We start from the raw sequence: 20799 nt of genomic DNA, 5'->3' as shown, positions 1-20799 counted from the left end.
TAATGATGTTTACTATAATATATCTTATGTATGTCATTTTGAAGAATATGGATAACATTATTAGATCAACTTAAACTCTAGCAGAGTTTGCAAGAAATATACAACCACCAGAAGTGGTTATATTTCGTATATCTCATTATAATTATATTTTGTTAACCACCAGAAGTGGTATATGCCTATGATCACCAGAAATGATAATTTAGGCTTTCTATGGTTACAATTGAAGATAAGCTACATAAATATTCTCTATATTAAATGCACGCCTCGATTTGCTCCTGAAGTAGTAAATATTTTAAAAGAGGTTGAGGCATCACAATTTGATGTGATTAATGCGCATTCAGATAATCTTGTTCGATTTCCTGAAGGATGAGAATTTTTTATAATATTAATCCATTCCCTGAAGTGAATGTAACAATATTAATAAATCTGGTAAATATGAACGCGTTCTTGATGTGAATATATTACAATTCACCTCCAAAAGAGGTAATATAATTGAGAGAATATATACTCAATATTTCGTATTTTAAATTTGCTCCTGAAGAAGTAACACAATTGAAATTGCATCCTGAAGTAGGAAAATATTATGAATAAGAGTTTTCTTGTTCTTAAAGAATTGTTTTACATTGTTTATTTGATTGTGATTTTCTCTCATGATACCAGAAGTGTATGAGCAATATTTGATAGTACAAAATGTATCAACAACTCCTGAAGAGCTAACTGTTTGCCTAGAAGACACGTGACACCAGTAGTGCCCGATAAATATGATATTGTGGGTAATAAATGAAGGCTCTTGAAGAGTTTATATAAAAATATGTCATTCATATTATATAATTATGGTCAAAACATATGTTGTAGTAAACCTGAAGTTTACTAATACAAGTGGCTATCAAATTGATACTACAAATGATTGGAAGATTGAAAATCTTTATGTTTCCACAATCATAGGGGTAAAGTAATATGTATGTGAGAAGTTACCCGCCTTATTTTTCAATTTGTACTACGTCATGTATCATAGTAAATCAGAAGTTTACTAATGCAAAAGTTTATGCAATAGTAAACTTGATAAACTTGAAGTTTTTATTTGTCATTTTTAAATGAGCTATTTGAGAATTCGGATAAGCATATACTGAAGAACCAGAAGATTCTTCAAGAATTCTCTTGTGCTGCTTGTTCTCGTAATATCATACCTGCTAAAGTTGGGACTAAGAGCCCTAAATTCTGGAATATATAAAAGGTGAATATGGGCTCATTCACCTATCATGTGCACTTATAGATGCATATATAAGATGGTTACATGTATGTTTATTGTCAACCTGCAGTTTGACATTTGAGATTGCTTTTCTCAATTAAGAGCATAACTTTCAGATTATGAAATCAAGACAGCTCATCTTGATAATGCTGATTTATATCCAAGCTGGTTTAGCATTGAATACCTCATACTAATGGCTAAACGATTGCTTATGAGAACAAAGCTTCATGTGTTGGTCTAAGATATCCTAAATTGCATACAGCAGCACATATATGCATCAGACCAACAATATATGATAAAGTCCTCCCCTCACAATTGGTTTAGGATCAGAAATCAAATATTTTTATTATCTTTTGATGTGTGGTATATGATTAATTTTTCTACCACAATACACAAAGATATGTTTCCCAAAGAAGATTGGAGATATATGTTAATTTTTCTAACATTTGGTGGATGGAATAAACAGCTGAAAAATATACTATATGAATCGAATTATCATTAATATGATCCTCACTTAGAAGATAATTCAAGTCAAATGCCAGAAGCATTTGCTGATCCAAAATTTAATATCATATTTCAGCTACAAATGCTCCTATTAAAATTAAAGTCCCTGAAGGATAGAGTTTATTGTACGCATGAAGCGTGGTAGACCAATCGGTTCCAAAGGTAACAATCCTTGAAAAATGGTAGGAGCTAATGCGCAAAATGATCATAATGAGGAGGAAATAAGCTCTAGAAGAGCCCACAACATAACATTTCATGAAACTTCCGAAGAAGTTTAGGTACCTGAAAATAAAGAAAGTGATGAGATCTCAACAAGTTATGTCGCTTAGGAACTGAGACAAAATGATCGTCGATGATATATTTGATACAATATAGTGCACAAAATTATAAAAGATTGTGAAGATCGGACCAGCAGTCCAGACACTTGAAGATGTCATACCATTTAGATACAAGTCTTAACCTATATGACTTATTTGATTTAATCTATATGAAGATCCTTGAAGGATTGAAAATGCCTGAAGCATATAATTCAAAGTCTTGAGAAATGTACTCGATTAAATTATAAAGATCTTTGTACGGTTTAAAGCAATCAATGCGTGTGTGGTATAATCGCCTCAGTAAATATTTGCTGAAAGAAGATTACATAAGTGATGTTATTTGTCCATGTATTTTTATATAGAAAATGCCATCAGAATTTGTTATACTTGCTGTTTATGTTGATGACATAAAATTTGTTGGAACTCCAGAAGAGCTCCAAAAGGCAATTGAATATCTTAAGACAGAATTTGAGATGAAAGATCTTGGAAAAATAAAAATTTGTCTTTGGTCTGCAAATTGAATATTTAGCAGACGAGATCTTTATCCATCAATTTGCCTATACAGAAAGGGTCTTTAAATGCTTTTTCATGGATAAAGCGCACCCATTAAGTACATCAATGGGTGTTCGATCACTTAAAGTGAATAAGGATCTGTTCCGACCTCCAGAAGAGGATGATGAACTCCTTGGTCCTGAAATACTCTATCTCAATGTAATTGTTATGCATTTATAGGTGGTGCAGATCGTATTGGTTATGCATATACAAGATTAGAATGCGGAGACTCAAATATTTGAAACAAGGTTTTCATCAGGGGGAGTAAAATATGCGATGCACTCTTTTTTCCTTACTAAGGTTTTTTCCCAAAGGGTTTTTCTTATAAGGTTTTTAATGAGACACCTAGCAATGCGTATTACTAAATATGTGTACTTTTTTTTCCTTCACTAGGATTTTATTTCCCACGTGGTTTTTCCTAGTAAGGTTTTAATGAGTCACATTATCTTTTAATGAACATCCAAGGGGGAGTGTTATAAATATATTATATTATGAATGTTCATTTAATAATCCGTTGTAAATAAGCTTCCTAAAGAAGCTTATCCATATGGGACTCCGCAGTAAATATGTTTATCTATTTAGTAATCTATTGAAAATAAGCCTCCTGAAGAAGCTTATCACTTCGGTGCCCGGTTATGGATAAATATTATCTCCGGTAGAAGATTATCCATACCTGGTATAATAAGTTTATCCTTTCGATATTCTGTTATGGATAAACATTACCCCCGGTAGAATATTATTCATATCGGGTACAATGAGCTTATTCTTTCAGTACTCCGTTATGGATAAACATTACTCTCAATAGAAGATTATCCATATATGGTGCAGTAGCAGCTTACACAACGCTTCCTTTCTTCTATAAATAGAAGAGATTTCATTTCATTATGTACATCAGTTTGAATTCGAATAATATATTAGTTTCTCTCTATACCTGTCTTTACTTTATTGATGTTTGAATTCGAATTCTTGTTTCATGTCTTCAATTACTTTTTTTTTCGTGTCAACGATTATGAGTAGTTAGATTTTATCTAGGGTTTGTGATCCAACCCTAATGTGTAAAACTTATGGGTGTCTAATATTAGTATTTGCTATTGATTGAGTGGGTGTTATTTACCTTTGTTTATGCTTCACATTCCATCTCCCATTTTTAACTCAAAAATAACCACTAATCCTAATCATTTCTCACCAGACTCGGCCGCCCCTTTCCTTTTCCTATCTCTATTCTCTAAACTCACAGACTAAATCAATCACAAGACCTTACACCAATTCATGCAAGGTCATGAATCATGACAGAAAATCATCTCCTTTGTCCTCCTAATTCACTATTCTCGCTGATTCTTCGCATATTTCACCGTCGAGATTCAAAATCCCCAAATCCGAAACCCTAGACCCAATGATGCAATGTCAAATCTTTAGAAATTCTTCTATGCTTTGATAAATTTGTGGACTGCATGGCCGTCTCCTAGTGTTATCATGATTATTCTTGGTCCAGAGGTCAAGCGAAACGACCTCTGGATATTGGGGCTCTTATTGGATGGTTCTTGCCTTTGACGGTCAAATTCCCTGTCTCAGGTAAAATCTCTACTGTTCTTACCTCTGTCTCCTCTGATTTTACCCAATTATGCTCATATCACCACCCCTCCATTACTCTCCACTATCAGTTTGATTTCTATTGAACCCTAAGTCATTGAATTCCACTATAAAAGGGAACCTTCAATGCCCTCACCTAACAATACAAGATACACATGAAAATCACCTAACAAACAGAGAAACATCAACTTTTATTCTCAAGTAGTAAAATCAAGCTAGGGTTTCTAATTAGTTTTGATTTCCTTTCCAGATTTTGAGCATCACATTGGTCAGAGTTTGAGTTCTTGATTTTTAACGGCTAAGAAAAACTCACGGGGTTTGCTACCCAAAAGAAGGTTAGTGAGCCTCGACCTATCTTCTCTCTTAATCATTTAATTAAAATCATGTTTGTTCTGTTATTTTCGTGTTAATTCACACTGTTTTCTGATATGTTATAGTTAATTACCTCTATGTATTTTATTATTAGCTCATGATTTATTACTAAACTTTAGGGTACAAGTTTCTTTAATAACCTGAAATCAAAATCATGTACTAATCAGTTATTCTAGTAATCTTAATGAATATGCCTTTGAATAACTTATATATTGTTAAGTTTCTGAGATTAACTAAAAAAATTTGAAATGATCTCATATAGTTATCTTAATTATTAGACCTTCTGATGTTCTACTGTGATTCTCTTGTATGCTATGTTATTTTGTCATAGTGTTATGGATATGATTCACTTGATAAACTAACCTAAATGGAATGAACCCTTTAATGATAAAGATAGGATTGTCACCTTAGTCTAGGTACATCAGATCTCGACATTTAGATCAATTTCTCCTTCCAGAGGTGCTTCTGTAACCCTATTAAAAGATCATTAGTTTTCTGTTAAAACTCATGACTATAAGTCAGGTCTGGGATTTCATTGTATAAGCATGTCCTAAAATTTATTGTATCTTTGTACTACCTTTGTGTTATTATGAAGGTTGCTCCACTTTTAGCTTAAGTTATGAAACATGGTTAAGATGCATCTATGGTATTTAAGTTCATCTATTGTGCTAAAGTATTAAACTAAGCTTCATCATGACTAAGTTCTTATATACAACTTGTATGATAGATCCTTAATGTGATGCTCTCATTGACTTTTCCTGAAACTTATACATGGTGATGCTGCTAACTCGATCTCATGATGTTCAATCATGTTTTCCATGTTGTGATCCCGTAAGACTATCACATGTGTGTGTTTAAATACTATCTCTAGGGATTTCTGCACTCAGTTTGTTCTTGAACAAGTTCTGTCGTCTCACCTGCTCATACATGTGTCCCTGAAATCATATAGCATTGTTAAGTCAATATAAGTTAACAGTAGCCATTATAAACTTAGAAGAAACTCTTTGATTCTTGTCTGCTTTTGTTGAGTGTAGAATTGTGTATTTAACTTCTAACCAACCTAGATGGAATGAAAGATTTCTTTAGAGGTTGTATCACTTGTTAAGTAGATGTATTTGCTTATCCTTGTCTTTTAAGAACCCTGAAGTGGACTGTTAACCCTTACACTTAGTAATAAGTGGAGTGCTAATCTATGTGTAGGCTTTCATTAAGTATATACTTTATTAAGTACATGATTACAACTAATAATATTCATAAGTATGAACCTGCCAGTAGGATTAGTGAGGTTAATACACATGATATCTCCTATGCTCCTTTGAACTACATGACTTACTTGTTCTGAGTTCTTGTATTAGCATGTTAGTGTTCTCATTACTTTCCAGAACCTGTAACTGATTTTGTTGAGTACTCTCAAGCCTGATAAAGTACATGACAGTGTATCATATGCTTGTATATGAACTATGATCTCTTATGGTATTATCTGCAGTATTCTGAACAGCTATTTACAGGAAATATACATCTCCTTCTGTGTATTCACTATTGTTGTATTAGAATTTATAGCGAGTGCCTCATTAGCACGCAAACCTATAAGGAAGAGTAAGTGCGAGTAGTTAGGGGTATTTGGAAGTAGAATTTATTGGTTGAGATATTCTCCTTGACACAAGCACTGCTCGAGGTCCTTAAGATCCTTGTGAACTTTGAAGTGCCAAGGATCAAAGGGTATCTCGGCCATGAATGGAATTTTACCCCAAGCCTTTAATTATTAACAATTGTTAATTTCATTAGGTTTAGTGTTAAATGTGTCACACCTCCTTTTTTCTACACCCTAGAAGGGGCATATAATTGATTTTCTCAATTAAGAGCATAACTTTAAGATTATGAAATCAAGACGGTTCATCTTGATAATGCTGATTTATATCCAAGCTGGTTTAGCATTGAATACCTCATACTAATGGCTAAACGATTGCTTATGAGAACAAAGCTTCATGTGTTGATCTAAGATATTCTAAATTGCATACAGCAGCACATGTATGCATCAGATCAACAATATATGATAAAGTCCTCCCCTCACAATTGGTTTAGGATCAGAAATCAAATATTTTTACTATTTTTTTATGTGTAGTATATGATTAATTTTTCTACCACAATAAACAAAGATATGTTTCCCAAAGAAGACTGGGGATATATGTTAATTTTCTAACATTTGGTGGATGGAATAAACAGCTGAAAAATATGCTATATGAATCGAATTATAATTCAAGTCAAATGCCAGAAGCATTTGCTGATCCAAAATTTAATATCATATTTCTGCTACAAATGCTCCTATTAAAATTAAAGTCCCTGAAGGATAGAGTTTACTGTACGCATGAAGCGTGGTAGACCAATCGGTTCCAAAGGTAACAATCCTTGAAAAATGGTAGGAGCTAATGCTCAAAATGATCATAATGAGGAGGAAATAGGCTCTAGAAGATCCCACGACATAACATTTCATAAAACTCCCAAAGAAGTTCAGGTACCTAAAAATAAAGAAAGTAGTGAGATCTCAACAAGTTATGTCGCTTAGGAACTGAGACAAAATGATCGTCGATGATATATTTGATACAATATAGTGCATAATATTGTAAAAGATTGTGAGGATCGCTTCAGCAGTCCAGACACTTGAAGATGTCATACTATTTAGATACAAGTCTTAACCTATATGACTTATTTGATTAAATCTATATGAAGATCCTTGAAGGATTGAAAATGCCTGAAGCATATAATTCAAAGTCTTGAGAAATGTACTCGATTAAATTATAAAGATCTTTGTACGGTTTAAAGCAATCAATGCATGTGTGGTATAATCGCCTCAGTAAATATTTGCTGAAAGAAGATTACATAAATGATGTTATTTGTCCATGTATTTTTATATAGAAAATATCATCAGAATTTGTTATACTTGATGTTTATGTTGATGACATAAAATTTGTTGGAACTCCAGAAGAGCTCCAAAAGGCAATTGAATATCTTAAGATAGAATTTGAGATGAAAGATCTTGGAAAATAAAAATTTGTCTTTGGTCTGCAAATTAAATATTTAGCAGACGAGATCTTTATCCATCAATTTGTCTATACAGAAAGGGTCTTTAAATGCTTTTTCATGGATAAAGCGCACCCATTAAGTACATCAATGGGTGTTCGATCACTTAAAGTGAATAAGGATCTGTTCCGACCTCCAGAAGAGGATGATGAACTCCTTGGTCCTGAAATACTCTATCTCAATGTAATTGTTATGCATTTATAGGTGGTGCAGATCGTATTGGTTATGCAGATACAAGATTAGAATGCGGAAACTCAAATATTTGAAACAAAGTTTTCATCAGGGGGAGTAAAATACGCGATGCACTCTTTTTTCCTTACTAAGGTTTTTTCCCAAAGGGTTTTCCTTATAAGGTTTTTAATGAGACACCTAGCAATGCGTATTACTAAATATGTGTACTCTTTTTTCCTTCACTAAGATTTTATTTCCCACGTGGTTTTTCCTAGTAAGGTTTTAATGAGCCACATTATCTTTTAATGAACATCCAAGGGGGAGTGTTATAAATATTTTATATTATGGATGTTCATTTAATAATCCGTTGTAAATAAGCTTCCTGAAGAAGCTTATCCATATGGGACTCCGCCGTAAATATGTTTATCTATTTAGTACTCTATTGAAAATAAGCCTCCTGAAGAAGCTTATCACTTCGGTACCCAGTTATGGATAAATATTATTCCCCGTAGAAGATTATCCATACCGGGTATAATAGCCTTATCATTTCGATACTCTATTATGGATAAACATTACCCCCGGTAGAAGATTATTCATACCGGGTACAATGAGCTTATTCTTTCAGTACTCCGTTATGGATAAACATTACTTTCAGTAGAAGATTATCCATATATGGTACAGTAGCAGCTTACACACTGCAACCCCATCACGACTGGGAAGTGTCCCAAGTCTCCTCCCACTGTCCTTACCGGGTCTTTGCTCCATCATACATGTCCTTAATCGCCCTAGTGTACGCTACAGGAACACCTCTAGCCTCCAAGCACCTCCGTAGGACTTTCCTTGGGACTTTGTCGAACGTTTTCTCAAGATCAATGAACATCATATGCAAGTCTCACTTCCTCACAGTATACTGCTCCACCAATGTCCTTATAAGATGAATGGCTACAGTAGTCGATCGCCCCGGCATAAAGCCTAACTGGTTCTCGAAAATAGACACTATCCTCCTTACCCTCATCTCCACCACCCTCTCCCAAATTTTCACAGTGGGGCTTAACAGCTTGATACCCCTATAGTTGTTGCAATTTTGGATATCACCCTTGTTCTTGTACGACTAGGAAATCTCCCGAGTCTCCTTCCATTGTCCTTAGTCGGGTCTTAGCACCATAACACATGTCCTTAATCGCGCTAGTGTATGCTACAGGAGCACCTCTAGCCTCCAAACACCTCCATATGACTTTCCTTGAGACTTTGTCGTATGCTTTCTCCATATCAATGAACACTATATGCAAGTCCATCTTCCTCACCCTATACTACACCACCAATCTCCTTATAAGATAAATGGCTTCGATAGTCGATCGCCCCGACATAAAGCCGAACTAGTTCTCGAAAATAGACACTCTTCTCCTCATTCTCATCTCAACACCCTCTCCCAAATTTTTATAGTGTGTTGTTGCAATTTTGGATATCACCCTTATTTTTGTACAACGGAATTATCGTACTCGACCTCCGTTCCTCGGGCATTTTAGATGTCCTAAAAATGACATTAAACAGCTCAGTGAGCCACTCTAAGCCAGCGTTGCTCGAGCTATTCCAAAATCCATCAAGATCTCGTCTGGCCCGGTTGCTCCTCCCTTGTTCATCTTACGCATAGCCCCCTTAACCTCTTCAACCTTTATACGCCTACAACACCCGAAATCTCGCGACTCTCAGAGTGCTCCAAATTCGTTCAAGAGTTTATGGAAGTATGTCTACCATCTTCGTCTAATATGTGCCTCTTCACCAATACTTTGCCCTCCTCGTCTTTGATGCACTTCACTTGGTCCAGGTCGCAGGCTTTCCTCTCTCTCGCCTTGGCTAACCTTTACAACTTCTTCTCCCACCATTGTCCCCAAGTTCTTGTCTTCGCAACCGTAACCGCTAACTTCGCCTCCTTCTTGACGGCCTTATACCACTCCTTATTCGTTCTCTTCTCTTCCTCGTCTTTGCTTTCCACCGTACATATTAAAACATAAACACTTCAAATAGATCCAATACACATTAAAATCTAGAGCAACTCACTGATGACTTCTAAGGTGTACTTCAGATCGGGCTTACCCCACAACGTGAAGAACCTTATTTACTCTCTCAAATTTTTCTATAACCCAAGAAATACAAGAACGAAAATTGATGGCTTTTCATTCTAAACCTTGATGTTTGACTTGCTTTTGAGATTAAATAAGTATGGCAGGTGGAAGAACATATTTGGTCTTGAGCTAGCAAATCTTTTTTAAAAAAATAAATTCTATTGATGGGTTTCAAATAGTTCTAATTAATTGTATGTTAACTTTGTATCCATTTCAATGGTTAGACATCTTTCAAAAGTTCAATGTGCTTTTTTATATGAGAAAAAAAAACTTAAATGCACCTTGCTAAGAACAACGAAGATATTATGAACACTATCATGTCTACTATTGAAGGGAAACTTTGGCGCAACGGATAAAGGTGGTTCCAAGTGACCAAGAGGTTACGCGTTCAAACTGCGAAATACCTCTTGCAGAAATGGTACAGCTAAAGGTACATAAGACCCAATGTGGTCCGGCCCTTCCTCGGACACCGCGAATAGCGGGAACTTAGTGCGCTTGGCTACCCTTTTTTATTGTTTCTACTATTACTCAAAAAAAAAATGAAAGCAGGAAAATAATTAAAAAAAGTAAAGATTCTTCAAGATAATTATGAATGGGACATGGCTAACATTCAATAACAAAAAGACAAGAACACCATATAATTAAGGAATATAACAACAAAAATGCTATATTCCTTGACCAAAGCTTAAAAGAAAATTTTGAGCCAGAAAGAAACATCTGAGGAGAAGCTCACCTTGGCATCTACCACCCAGAACTGGCTCCTTGCACTTTCAAAAGCAATTTCAGTATTCCCTAACATTCTCGCCATTGTCTTCCTAGCAGCATTAAGAACCCCTATTCCTGCACTGCACCACGAAAAGATTTTAAAAAGAGAAACCTTAAAAGCTTTAGCAAAATGCACAGGCTCCTATGCCTACTAAATATAAACACAATACATTGACCTGTAAGTTGAGCTACACAGAGTTTTTATAGCGGAAAAGTCTCTGATGCAGATAGATGGAAATTTAACATTTAAAATAAGGAAAACAAGCCAATCAAGCCTCATGTTTCCATTTCACTCTGCAAGATAAAAATTATGTCCCAAGCAAATGGTATTCTGCAGACTACTACAACTTAGTATTGTTTAAGGGTAAGTACAGATGGACATCCTCAAGACAAACAAGCCACATAAGAAGATAGCTCTCCCAACCTTCTCGAAGTTGTGCAAAGATAGATCTTGGAGGGCAAAATCATGAAAAAGGTTATTGAAGATGGGCCAGTATAATATTATATGATTAGTTACTTCTATTTTTCATTGATTTGATATACCAAGTTCTTTAAGTTATAGTTTGTAAAATCTCAGAAGTTACTAACTTATAGATGTCAAATCAGTCATATACAGTAACTACACCTCAATATTCAAGCAAGTTGGGGTCGACTAAACAAATCATCACTGACCTTTGCCACTCGTTTAAGATCATCTTAGACCCATATTACACAACATCATCATCATCATCAACAACAACAACAATAGCAATATATCAAATCAGTTACCAGAACATTTTTCATTCAATAAGAGCTATATTAGGTGAGGATATAGTCCATAATAATATGTCAAAAAGGCAGGCCATGAAGCTCCCCAAAACCTAAATGCAATTTCAAAATGGAAAAAGGGAAGACAAGTACTTTTGCGTGTTCGGTTTACTGCATGCCATAGAGCAACTGCACGCACAACATGAGCTGGCTATTCGGATTGAGTTAGGCTCAATATCTATTTTCTTTAATGTGGTATTAGACCTAGACTCATCCTTGTTCTTGGTTTACGCAATGTTGGGCCCCCTCATATTATGTTATCTACACTCTAGATGTCCAGCCTTAGGTGTGCTGAGGGGTGTTAGCATCCCATATTGGTAAAGGAAAAAAAGTAATTGTCTCCTTTTATGTCATGAACAATCCTCACTTCATGAGCTAGCTCTTGGAGTTGAGTTAGGTTCATGGCCCATTTTCTTTAACATCGTCAACTGTCTCTCCCCCGTTCTCAGTCCACAAGTAACTCGTGCAAAATGAAAGGCTACAGTAATTCAACTCAACATGAGACCTTATTCCTTCTATGTATCACCCTGAACATCTTCTACCATCACTAACCATTCAACAAACAATGCAAAAGCTGAATAACCAAATTTACTATATTGAATCAAATACTATTTCTATGATGCAAGGTAATTATATATGAACAAAAGGATAGGATTGAGTTGGAACATAGAAAGAGTTGTGCATTCGTGCAATCTAGAAAGAATGAAGCACATGAACCATGAAACAGTTCCTGCACAATGGCATGCTAATGACTCGAGTAAGAAATTACATGGGTGTAATTAGCGGAAAGAACAGTTTACTACTCTAACCTTCCAGCACCTGCCACCACAATCTTCATCTTTGGGAAATCAATCATTGGCCTTCCCTGTGCTCTTACAGCTCCCAAAAGGCCAGCGAGGGCAACTCCTGCAGTTCCCTGAATTGAAAACAAAATGGCACCATGTTTGTCATACAAAACTTGGTTAAACAATGAGGAGTGCAGTGAATTTAAGGAACTCCAGTTAGGAATGTATTGATGTGAAGTTAAGAGCAGACACATACAAGAATGATGCATTACGGCTCTATATTTTAAGAGGAAAGAAGAAAAAATGATTTGAGCAAATCAGTTGACTGGAAGCAAAATGTCTCATTGGGAGTAAGAAACACCCATCACAAACCAGAAAAACAAATAATGCAACAATATGTAAGAAAATGATCAACACCAGTTGTTATCTAAGTCCCAGACTAAGGTTATCAGCATAGGAAGCAAAATAAAAAATAGTTCTTCGTATGCTCGCTTTGCCAATAATTGAATTCTCTCAGTTACACAGCCATAGTTTGAGTGTTTTCTCACATTCAAACACAACTCTCACCATTTTGAATTTGACATGTTAACGGATGAACATCATACACCGACTATGAGACAGTCAAAAGTTACAAGCTATAAGCATTGAAAAATTTATGTACCAATATTGGAAGACACATCAACATATGGTTAATTTAGTTAGATTCCCTTTTTCCATGATTACAGGAACCACACTTCCTGTTTCTCCGACAATGTACACCTCCTTCAGTGGTCACATTAATAATTAATCCAAAAAGACATGATTTTTGTGATATCAAGAAAAACCCTTAGTGCTCTCCACTAATAACATACCTTGTTATTAACTTACATTACATGTGACTCAAATAGGTCATGCCTAATTCCAAAAGAGAACCTCTCAGTTGTTGGTACAGAAAGCACCGGAAAAAAGAAGGGAAAATACATAGAGTTACCCCTTAAACTTGTTCAAAAAAGTCATTTACACACCTTAATTTTACACCAATCTATCATCCCCTATTCTTGTCTGAAGTGGAATTATTACCACCCTGAAATGCCAAAACCAAGAATAGGGGGTGATAAGTTGCCCCTAAAGTTAAGGCATGTAAATGAATTTTCCGGACAATTTAGAGGGCAACTTTTGTATTTTACCAAAAAGAAAAGAAGAACCTGGAATGCCATTAAACCATATCCACCTGTAAGTGGCGGACATTATGGAGATTGGAGAGAAAGAAACCGGTGGTGTTCTGAAGGAAAAGACGAATCTATTTGAAAGAATTACAAGAAAATACACATGACTTCACACCATAACAAAAAATGGCCCATATTTTTAAGTTTTACCCAATCTAGCCCATATTGTACATATTTTGAAAGCACTAGCAAATTCAAAACTTTGTGTTCTTACAACCATTGCTTCTAAACGCCATGGAGTTAAATATGTGTTCTCACAACCATTGCTTTCACACTCTCTCTTCTTCTCACATCTTCTACATATGCTTCAAAGGGTCGTCCGCCATTGCTGCTTCTTACCCTGTGTCACCTGGTTGCAATGTAAGAAAATTGAAGAGTAGAAGTCCACCATTGAAGGCCATTCAAAGCTTTGCTTTCGAAAATAGGATTTTTTGAGTTTGTTAGTTGTTTGGATTGTGTGTTGTTCCAATTGATTGAAAATATCAAAAGGAGTCCAAAATTTAAATTTGAAGTGATTTGGAGTATATTTGAACAAGATTTGAGTTAAATTTTAGAAAAGACGAAAGGAAGAAGACGAAGTCAGTTTTATGTATAATCTTGTATAATAGTGTATATAAGAGTATAAACACATCTTATACACTATTATACACCTTTATACAAGCGTCTGTAGACAAACTTCTTCCACGATTTTCAGTTACAATTCTTGTTTAAAACCAGTCCAAATCTTCATTAAATGACTTCAAATTTTATATACAACCTCCTTATACTATTTCTAACAAGTCTAAATAACACCCACTCCAAATTTCTCACAAAATCAAATTCGAAATTTAAACCCACATGTTTAAGCTTGTTAAAAATTTAATTTTCGCCATCCAAATGGATTTGGTTTGTTGAACTAATATTTGAGTCACAGTTACTGATTCGAAAATTAACTTAAAAGCTTGAGCAATCTTTTTTAAAAATTAAATAGTAATTTCTAGAACCTATTGGAGTTGGATGTTGAATCTTAGCCTATTATTTTTGGGCTAGTTGGTTGTAAATTGAAATATGGGCTATAAAATTGAAAAGCAGGGAGCTCAGTTTGTTCTTATGTGAAATTTTCCCAATCTATTTTGAAGATCAAACTCAGTTGTATACTTTTGCTTTCTTTTTGGCAAAAAGAGGAATATATGTATCCGTGTTAGATTCATTAATTGCCTACAGTACTAAAAGGAACTATACTTTTGGGTCAGTTCACAATTGTACAAATTACAGCACCATCTTAGTGTTGTCTTTTGTGAATAAAATCCTCATTTTACTGATAAAAAAATAACATACATGTGATGACATGCACTAAGGTTATGTAGTCATTCGAAGGAAAAGCTTAAGAATGCCTGTAATGTCATCCATATAAATTTATTTTTCGTCCAGTCAAAAGTACATATGTTTTCTCAACAATATTGATTGACTCATAAAGCAAAATAGAAGTGCTAGATTTTATGAGATCTCTGTTACATGTAACGTCACCAAAAGCTGGAAGTATGGAGAAATACTCTAGAGAATAAGCATCTTCGTAAAAGTAGAAGCAAGATAAAACATATGTACAGTCAAATAAGCACCCAAAAGAAGGATTAACACTAAGGGTGTGTTTGGTACGAAGGAAACCATTTTTCGGAAAATGTTTTCTAATTTTCCCATGTTTGGTTGGCTTAAATGTTTTGGAAAATATTTCCCTCATCAACTCATTTTCCTCCAACTGGAAAACAATGTTTTCCCTACCAAGAGAAGGAAAAACATTTCCCAACTCTTTTTCAACCTTCCTCACTCTATTCCCCATCCCCGCCAACCCTCACCCCCACCTAACCCACCACCCCTACCCTAACCCTACCCCCCCCCCCAAAACCCTCGTTCCCTACCCCAGCCTTAATAAAAATGTTATTAATAGTACTTTCTTTTCATGTTATAGATATATTTTTTTTCATTTGAACAAATAAGTATTTTCTTTTCATGATATAAAAAAGTATTTTTTTTATTTCAACAAAATGAGTATTTTCTTTTCATGAGGTAGAAAAGGTATTTTCTTTTATTTCAATACAATGATTACTTTATTTTCGTGTTGTAGAAAGAGTACTTTCTTTTTCAACCAAAAAAGAGTATTTTCTTTATAGTTATGGAGTATTTGTGTGAATTTGTAGAAGAATAATTAAATTACTGAAGAAAATAGAGTCCTGAAAACGTTGGGTATTTGGGGACGGGGATGGGGGCAAGGAAACATGGAGACTTGGGGAAAGGGGGTGAGGAGAGTAGCATAAAAAAATATTTTCTACTCTCTAACCAAATACTAGAAAATATTTTCCGGAAAAAGTTTTTCACTCACCAACCAAACAAGGGAAAATAAGTGATAAAACCACTCATTTTCCACGAAAACATTTTCTAGGAAAATATTTTCCTTCCTACCAAACACACCCTAAGTGAAGTAAACTTTATTTGTGTAAATGCAAAAAAATCCAATATCCAAACTCAGTAAAATAGAATTAAACAGGATTGCTGAAATAGAGGAGAGATATCAGAGTATGATGCAATAGAAAGATCCTTAACAAAGTAAAATGGAAGTTCTAAAACATGAAGGTGAGACCGGCCATGTTTTATGAGAGTGAACGTGGATCTCTACCATAAGATGATTATCCCAGAGATGCCAGCTTTAATATGGATGTACAGCTACAGAACAATTGGACAAGTCTAAGGATTGATCACACCATGCAAGTAGCATAAAGGAAAATGAAAAAAAGGGAGCCTAAGATGATTTGACCATATGCTACAAAGACCTCCAAGGAACCACAGTAGTGCGACATTTGATGATTGAAGGTGCCAAACGGAAATGATGTAGACCTAGAATAGCCATATCTAGGTTGCATATTAATTGGAGCAAGAGTCGTCTATATCCGGTCAATGAGGTCCCTAATATCCAATACCTAGCTAACATTCTGGGAGGGAGAATTGGAGAACTTCCTTCAGTGTATCTTGGAATGCCTTTGGAAGCAAAGAGCAAGTCAAAAGAAATTTGGAATGGTGTACTAGAGAAGTGTGAAAAGAAACTAGTTAACTGGAAAAGCCAATATCTTTCCCTAGGGGGCAGACTAGTTCTAATCAATAGTGTACTGGATGCCTTGCCCACTCACATGATGTCTCTATTTCCTATCCCGGCAAATGTAGTCAAAAGAATAGATGCATTGAGAAGGAACTTTCTTTGGCAAGGCAACAGTGACAGGCAAAATTCACCTGGTCAATTGGGACTCACTTGTAACCAGCAAAAAGAAAGGAAGGGTGGGCATTAGGAACCTAAGAATTCAGAACCACAGCCTAATGATGAAATGGCTCTGGAGATTTGCTTCAAGTGAACACTCACTATGGAAAGATGTCATTAGAATGAAGTATGGAATGGAAATTAATTGGATTACCAACTCTACAACCAGTCCTTATGATGTCAGTCTATGGAGATCAATCAGGAACTTGTGGCCAAAGTTCAGAAACAAATCTAGATTCAAGGTGGCAAATGGAATGAAAACTTCTCTCTGGGATGACACCTGGCTAGGCCAATGTCCTTTGAAACAGACTTTCCCAAACATTTATAGCCCGAACCAGCAGCAAGGAGCAAATGTGGGAGATGTATGGTCAAACCAATGATGGAACCTTAGCTATAGAAGATTATTCAGTGACTGGGAGATCGTCAGGCTAACAGAATTCTACAACACCTTGGATCAATTCAAATGGACATCCACTCCTGAAGATTGTATGTTCTGGCAAAGGTATAAGCAAAGTAAATTCTCAGTCAAGTCTGCCTACAAGGAATACAACACCTCTAATAATCAGATTGGAAGTTGGCCTTGGAAACTAATTTGGAAAGTCAAAATTCCATACAAAGTTGCTTGATTCACGTAGCTGCTAGCCAGAAAAGCAGTCTTAACTGAGAGTAATCTTATAAGAAGGGCTTCCACCTATGCTCTAGATGCTACTTATGTGGAGAAGAGGCAGAGACAATCAACGATCTTTTTTTGCACCACAGGATAACACAACAAATTTGGAGGATTTTCATTAACTTGAAAGGAATCATGTGGGTAATGCCAAGGAGTACTATTGAACTTCTAGAATGCTGGAACACACTCAGTAGCTCCCCTAATCAGAAAGAGAGATAGAAGATTGTCCCAGCTTACATTTGGTGGACTGTTTGGAAAGAGAAAAACCAAAGATGTTTTGAAGATAGACATAGTTCTATCCAGAGAATGAAAATGCATTGTTTAGCTCTTTTTTATTTTTGGTGTAAGCAAGAGTACATGGAAGATCCAGAATCTTTTGTTGATGTTTTAGGATCCTTGTAAGGACTTGAAAATCTTCCTGTACCACCCTTTGTAATTATGGATAGTTATTCTTGTTTTGATACAGTTAATATATATGCAACAAATATTACCTTCTAAAAAAAAGAATCATCTAAGTGGAATTTTCCTCGAAGAACCTACAATCTCTCGAAATCAATATAGACTTGGCCAAGAACAAAAAACAGTGAGGTAAAGAATCCATATAGGTGATACAACTAGCTAAGATGAAGGTTTAATTTTAATTGTTACTGTGAGAATGCATGGGAGAAAAATCTATTATTGATATTTCGTTTAATTATAATACAATGAGTCATATTTATACAATACATATCATATTCCTATTCTATGCGGGACTAGGACTAATTCATATTATGTACATAACTATCTTACACTCCCCTCAACGGTGCATACAAATCATATGTACCGAGCTTGTTACATATGTAAGCAATACGAGGACTAGTAAGGGACTTGGTGAAAATATATGCAAGCTGATCATTCGACTTCACAAACTTTGTAACAATATCTCCTGAGAGTATCTTTTCTCTGACGAAGTGACAGTCGATCTCAATGTGTTTGGTTCTCTCATGGAACACCGGATTTGATGCAATATGAAGGGCAGCTTGGTTATCACACACAAGTTTCATCTTGCTGACCTCACCAAATTTCAACTCATTAAGCAAATGTTTGATCCAAACTAGCTCACATGTTGCCACAGTCATTGCTCGATATTGATTGAGGATGGTGGTGGTGGATGGTGATAGTTAATAATGGCGGGTGATGCTTGTAGTTGTGATTGAGAAAGGTGGTGGTGGGTGGTGGTAGTTTATAATGATGGGCAGTGCCGAATATGGTTATTGATGGTGATGGGTGGTTAGTTGTGGTTTGAGGTGGACGAGTGTTGGTTGTGGTTGAGAATGATGGTGGTGGGAGTTGTGGGGGTGGTGGATGGCGGTAGTCGATACGGTGGCGACTATGATTGAGGATGGTGGTGGTGGTATGGTGGTAGTTGATAATGGTAGGCGGTGGCGGCAATTAATAATGAATATGAATGATAACATCTTAATGAAATTAAGTCTCTGTTATAGATTTTAATCATACAGGCCTATTCAGACCCATTAAGTGGTTATGGAGTAAAAAATATACACACTTAATGATTAAAATCTGAATAAGTAAGATTTAGACTTTAAAAACAAACGCACTTAATGTCTGAAATTTGAATGATTAACATTCAGACCTCCATTAAGTGCAAACAAATGAGGCATTAGTGTAGGCACCAAGGTTCTAGGTCATGCTCATCTACTGAGCTCCCAAAAACAGCTTAGTTTAATAGCTTAACTCTTTTTTATTGGCATGGGCGAGGCCTGGTGTTGCTGGATGCTTCTGATTAATAGAACACAGGGAGGAGGAAAAAACAAAGGCTTATGATGAACATCTATGTGAGTCGATCATTTCCAAGATCCAATTCCATTTTTTTCTTATGTAGAGAAAACGCCTTACGGTCTGAAGTTTTATGCTTAAGGAAGAAATGCTCTTGGCGAATGCAGGACTTGGCAACCAGCAGTGGACAATAAATATAGTTTAGGATGTGATTCATTAGTTGCTAAGAAAAAGTCATGATTAAAGTTTTATTGATTAAGAACAAGAAATTAGAGATTTAGTATAAGAAAACTAGCAAACAAAGACCTACAAATTTAAAATTGAACTTGGTCTTGAATGGCATGATTTTAACCGCATATTTGTAGCTTAATTATAGTGGTTTAATTCTTTTGTCCAATTAAATGTTCTTTGTGTATATAGTCACCTTTTCTTGCATTACATTTCTATTATTTTTCCTTGACGCTTCTTTGCTAAAACCCACGCTTTAATTGCGCTGTAAACTTAGAGCTCCCAAAAATATGGGTGCTTTTTCACTGTTCATTGTTCACTACTCTGGAGAGGTGCAACAACACAAGGGATCAGTCAAGTATTATGCTTTTCCATTTCAACAAACAAGGAGGGTATGAGTAAGGGGTGCAACAACAATAGGGACTTGACCACTGAAGTTTCACCTCAGTCTAGCACCCAAGCACAAGAAAAGGTTGGGGAAGTAATGCCATGTAAAGCAATATCACAATTCTTGAGTAGCCTTTGTGCACTCTCAAATAACATGAGACACCATGGCGAATCCACATACTTTTTTTTCCTCCCGTTAATGTTTGCAGACACATAAGTAGAAGCCTTGAAAGTCTTACTGATGTTTTTACCAGTTTATACTTTTGCTACATTCAATAGAATACCCTAATCCTAAGAATGTCAATCAATGAGGTAAGAGCTTTTAATTAGTCACTCATTTACAACTATAATCTTATTTTACTAAAATACTTCTACAATGACTGACAAAAGTTATTTACCTGGACATCATCATTAAACATTCTATAGTTGTTTCTATAACGCTGCAACAGCTTGAAGGCCCACTTGCTTTGAAAATCTTCAAACTGTGAATTAAAAGGACATTACATACATAACATGAAATTTGTGACGAGAATGAAGACAAGAGCTCAAATGACCAAGGAATGTACCTGCACAATCACATGGGGCCAACGAGTATAAACAGCCTCCATAAATTCATCAATTACTTCAAGATACTCCTCTCCATCAAGTCGATGCTCTTGCAATCCCAAATCTGTGGGCATGAAAAAGAATATCCTCAACTTCAGGGAAAATGAAAGAGATATTAAGCATTTTAGTGTATAAATAATATTTTCATTTATTTATTAAGCATATTTTATAAATTATTTTGATAAATTTTGGGTATTTAAATAACATCCCAATTTTAAACAATTTTTGGACCAACATTAGCCCAATTACTCCTAGCCCAAAACCAAACCACCCTTTTATTTATAACCCGACCGGTAACCCATTTTACACGACCTGCCTAGCTTCTCTTTCT

At 35.4% G+C, this 20799-nt stretch overlaps 1 protein-coding gene across 3 annotated transcripts; it reads right to left on the bottom strand.

Moving 5' to 3' along the window:
• Positions 1-1732: 1732 nt before the first annotated feature.
• On the bottom strand, positions 1733-20586 carry LOC107826978 (NAD-dependent malic enzyme, mitochondrial-like). 3 transcript variants are annotated; one of them, XM_075244828.1, is made up of 5 exons: positions 20429-20586; positions 20261-20344; positions 12338-12444; positions 10690-10801; positions 1733-2035 (listed from the first exon to the last, which is right to left on the bottom strand). In XM_075244828.1, the coding sequence occupies exons 1-5, from the start codon at positions 20540-20542 to the stop codon at positions 1982-1984; spliced, it is 471 nt and encodes a 156-aa protein (XP_075100929.1). In that variant the 5' UTR covers positions 20543-20586; the 3' UTR covers positions 1733-1981. The 3 variants fall into 3 exon arrangements, with proteins under 3 accessions (XP_075100929.1, XP_075100927.1, XP_075100928.1); XM_075244826.1 differs by lacking the exon at positions 1733-2035 and adding an exon at positions 5314-5519; XM_075244827.1 differs by lacking the exon at positions 1733-2035 and adding an exon at positions 6875-7100.
• Positions 20587-20799: the final 213 nt, after the last annotated feature.

Source organism: Nicotiana tabacum, chromosome 22, assembly GCF_000715075.1.
Source record: "Nicotiana tabacum cultivar K326 chromosome 22, ASM71507v2, whole genome shotgun sequence".
Lineage (NCBI taxonomy): Eukaryota > Viridiplantae > Streptophyta > Magnoliopsida > Solanales > Solanaceae > Nicotiana > Nicotiana tabacum.
This window is presented reverse-complemented; position numbering and strand designations above follow the sequence as displayed.

Bases quoted from the DNA above. Each gene is read 5' to 3' on its own strand.
- LOC107826978 (XM_075244826.1), bottom strand. From the start codon at position 20,542: ATGCCCACAGATTTGGGATTGCAAGAGCATCGACTTGATGGAGAGGAG. The intron at 12,445-20,260 runs GTAAATAACTTT...TTTTCAATTCAG, and splicing joins TGTTTAATGATGATGTCCAG to GGAACTGCAGGAGTTGCCCT. The intron at 5,520-10,689 runs GTGAGCTTCTCC...ATATGATTTCAG, and splicing joins TCTGGGTGGTAGATGCCAAG to GGACACATGTATGAGCAGGT.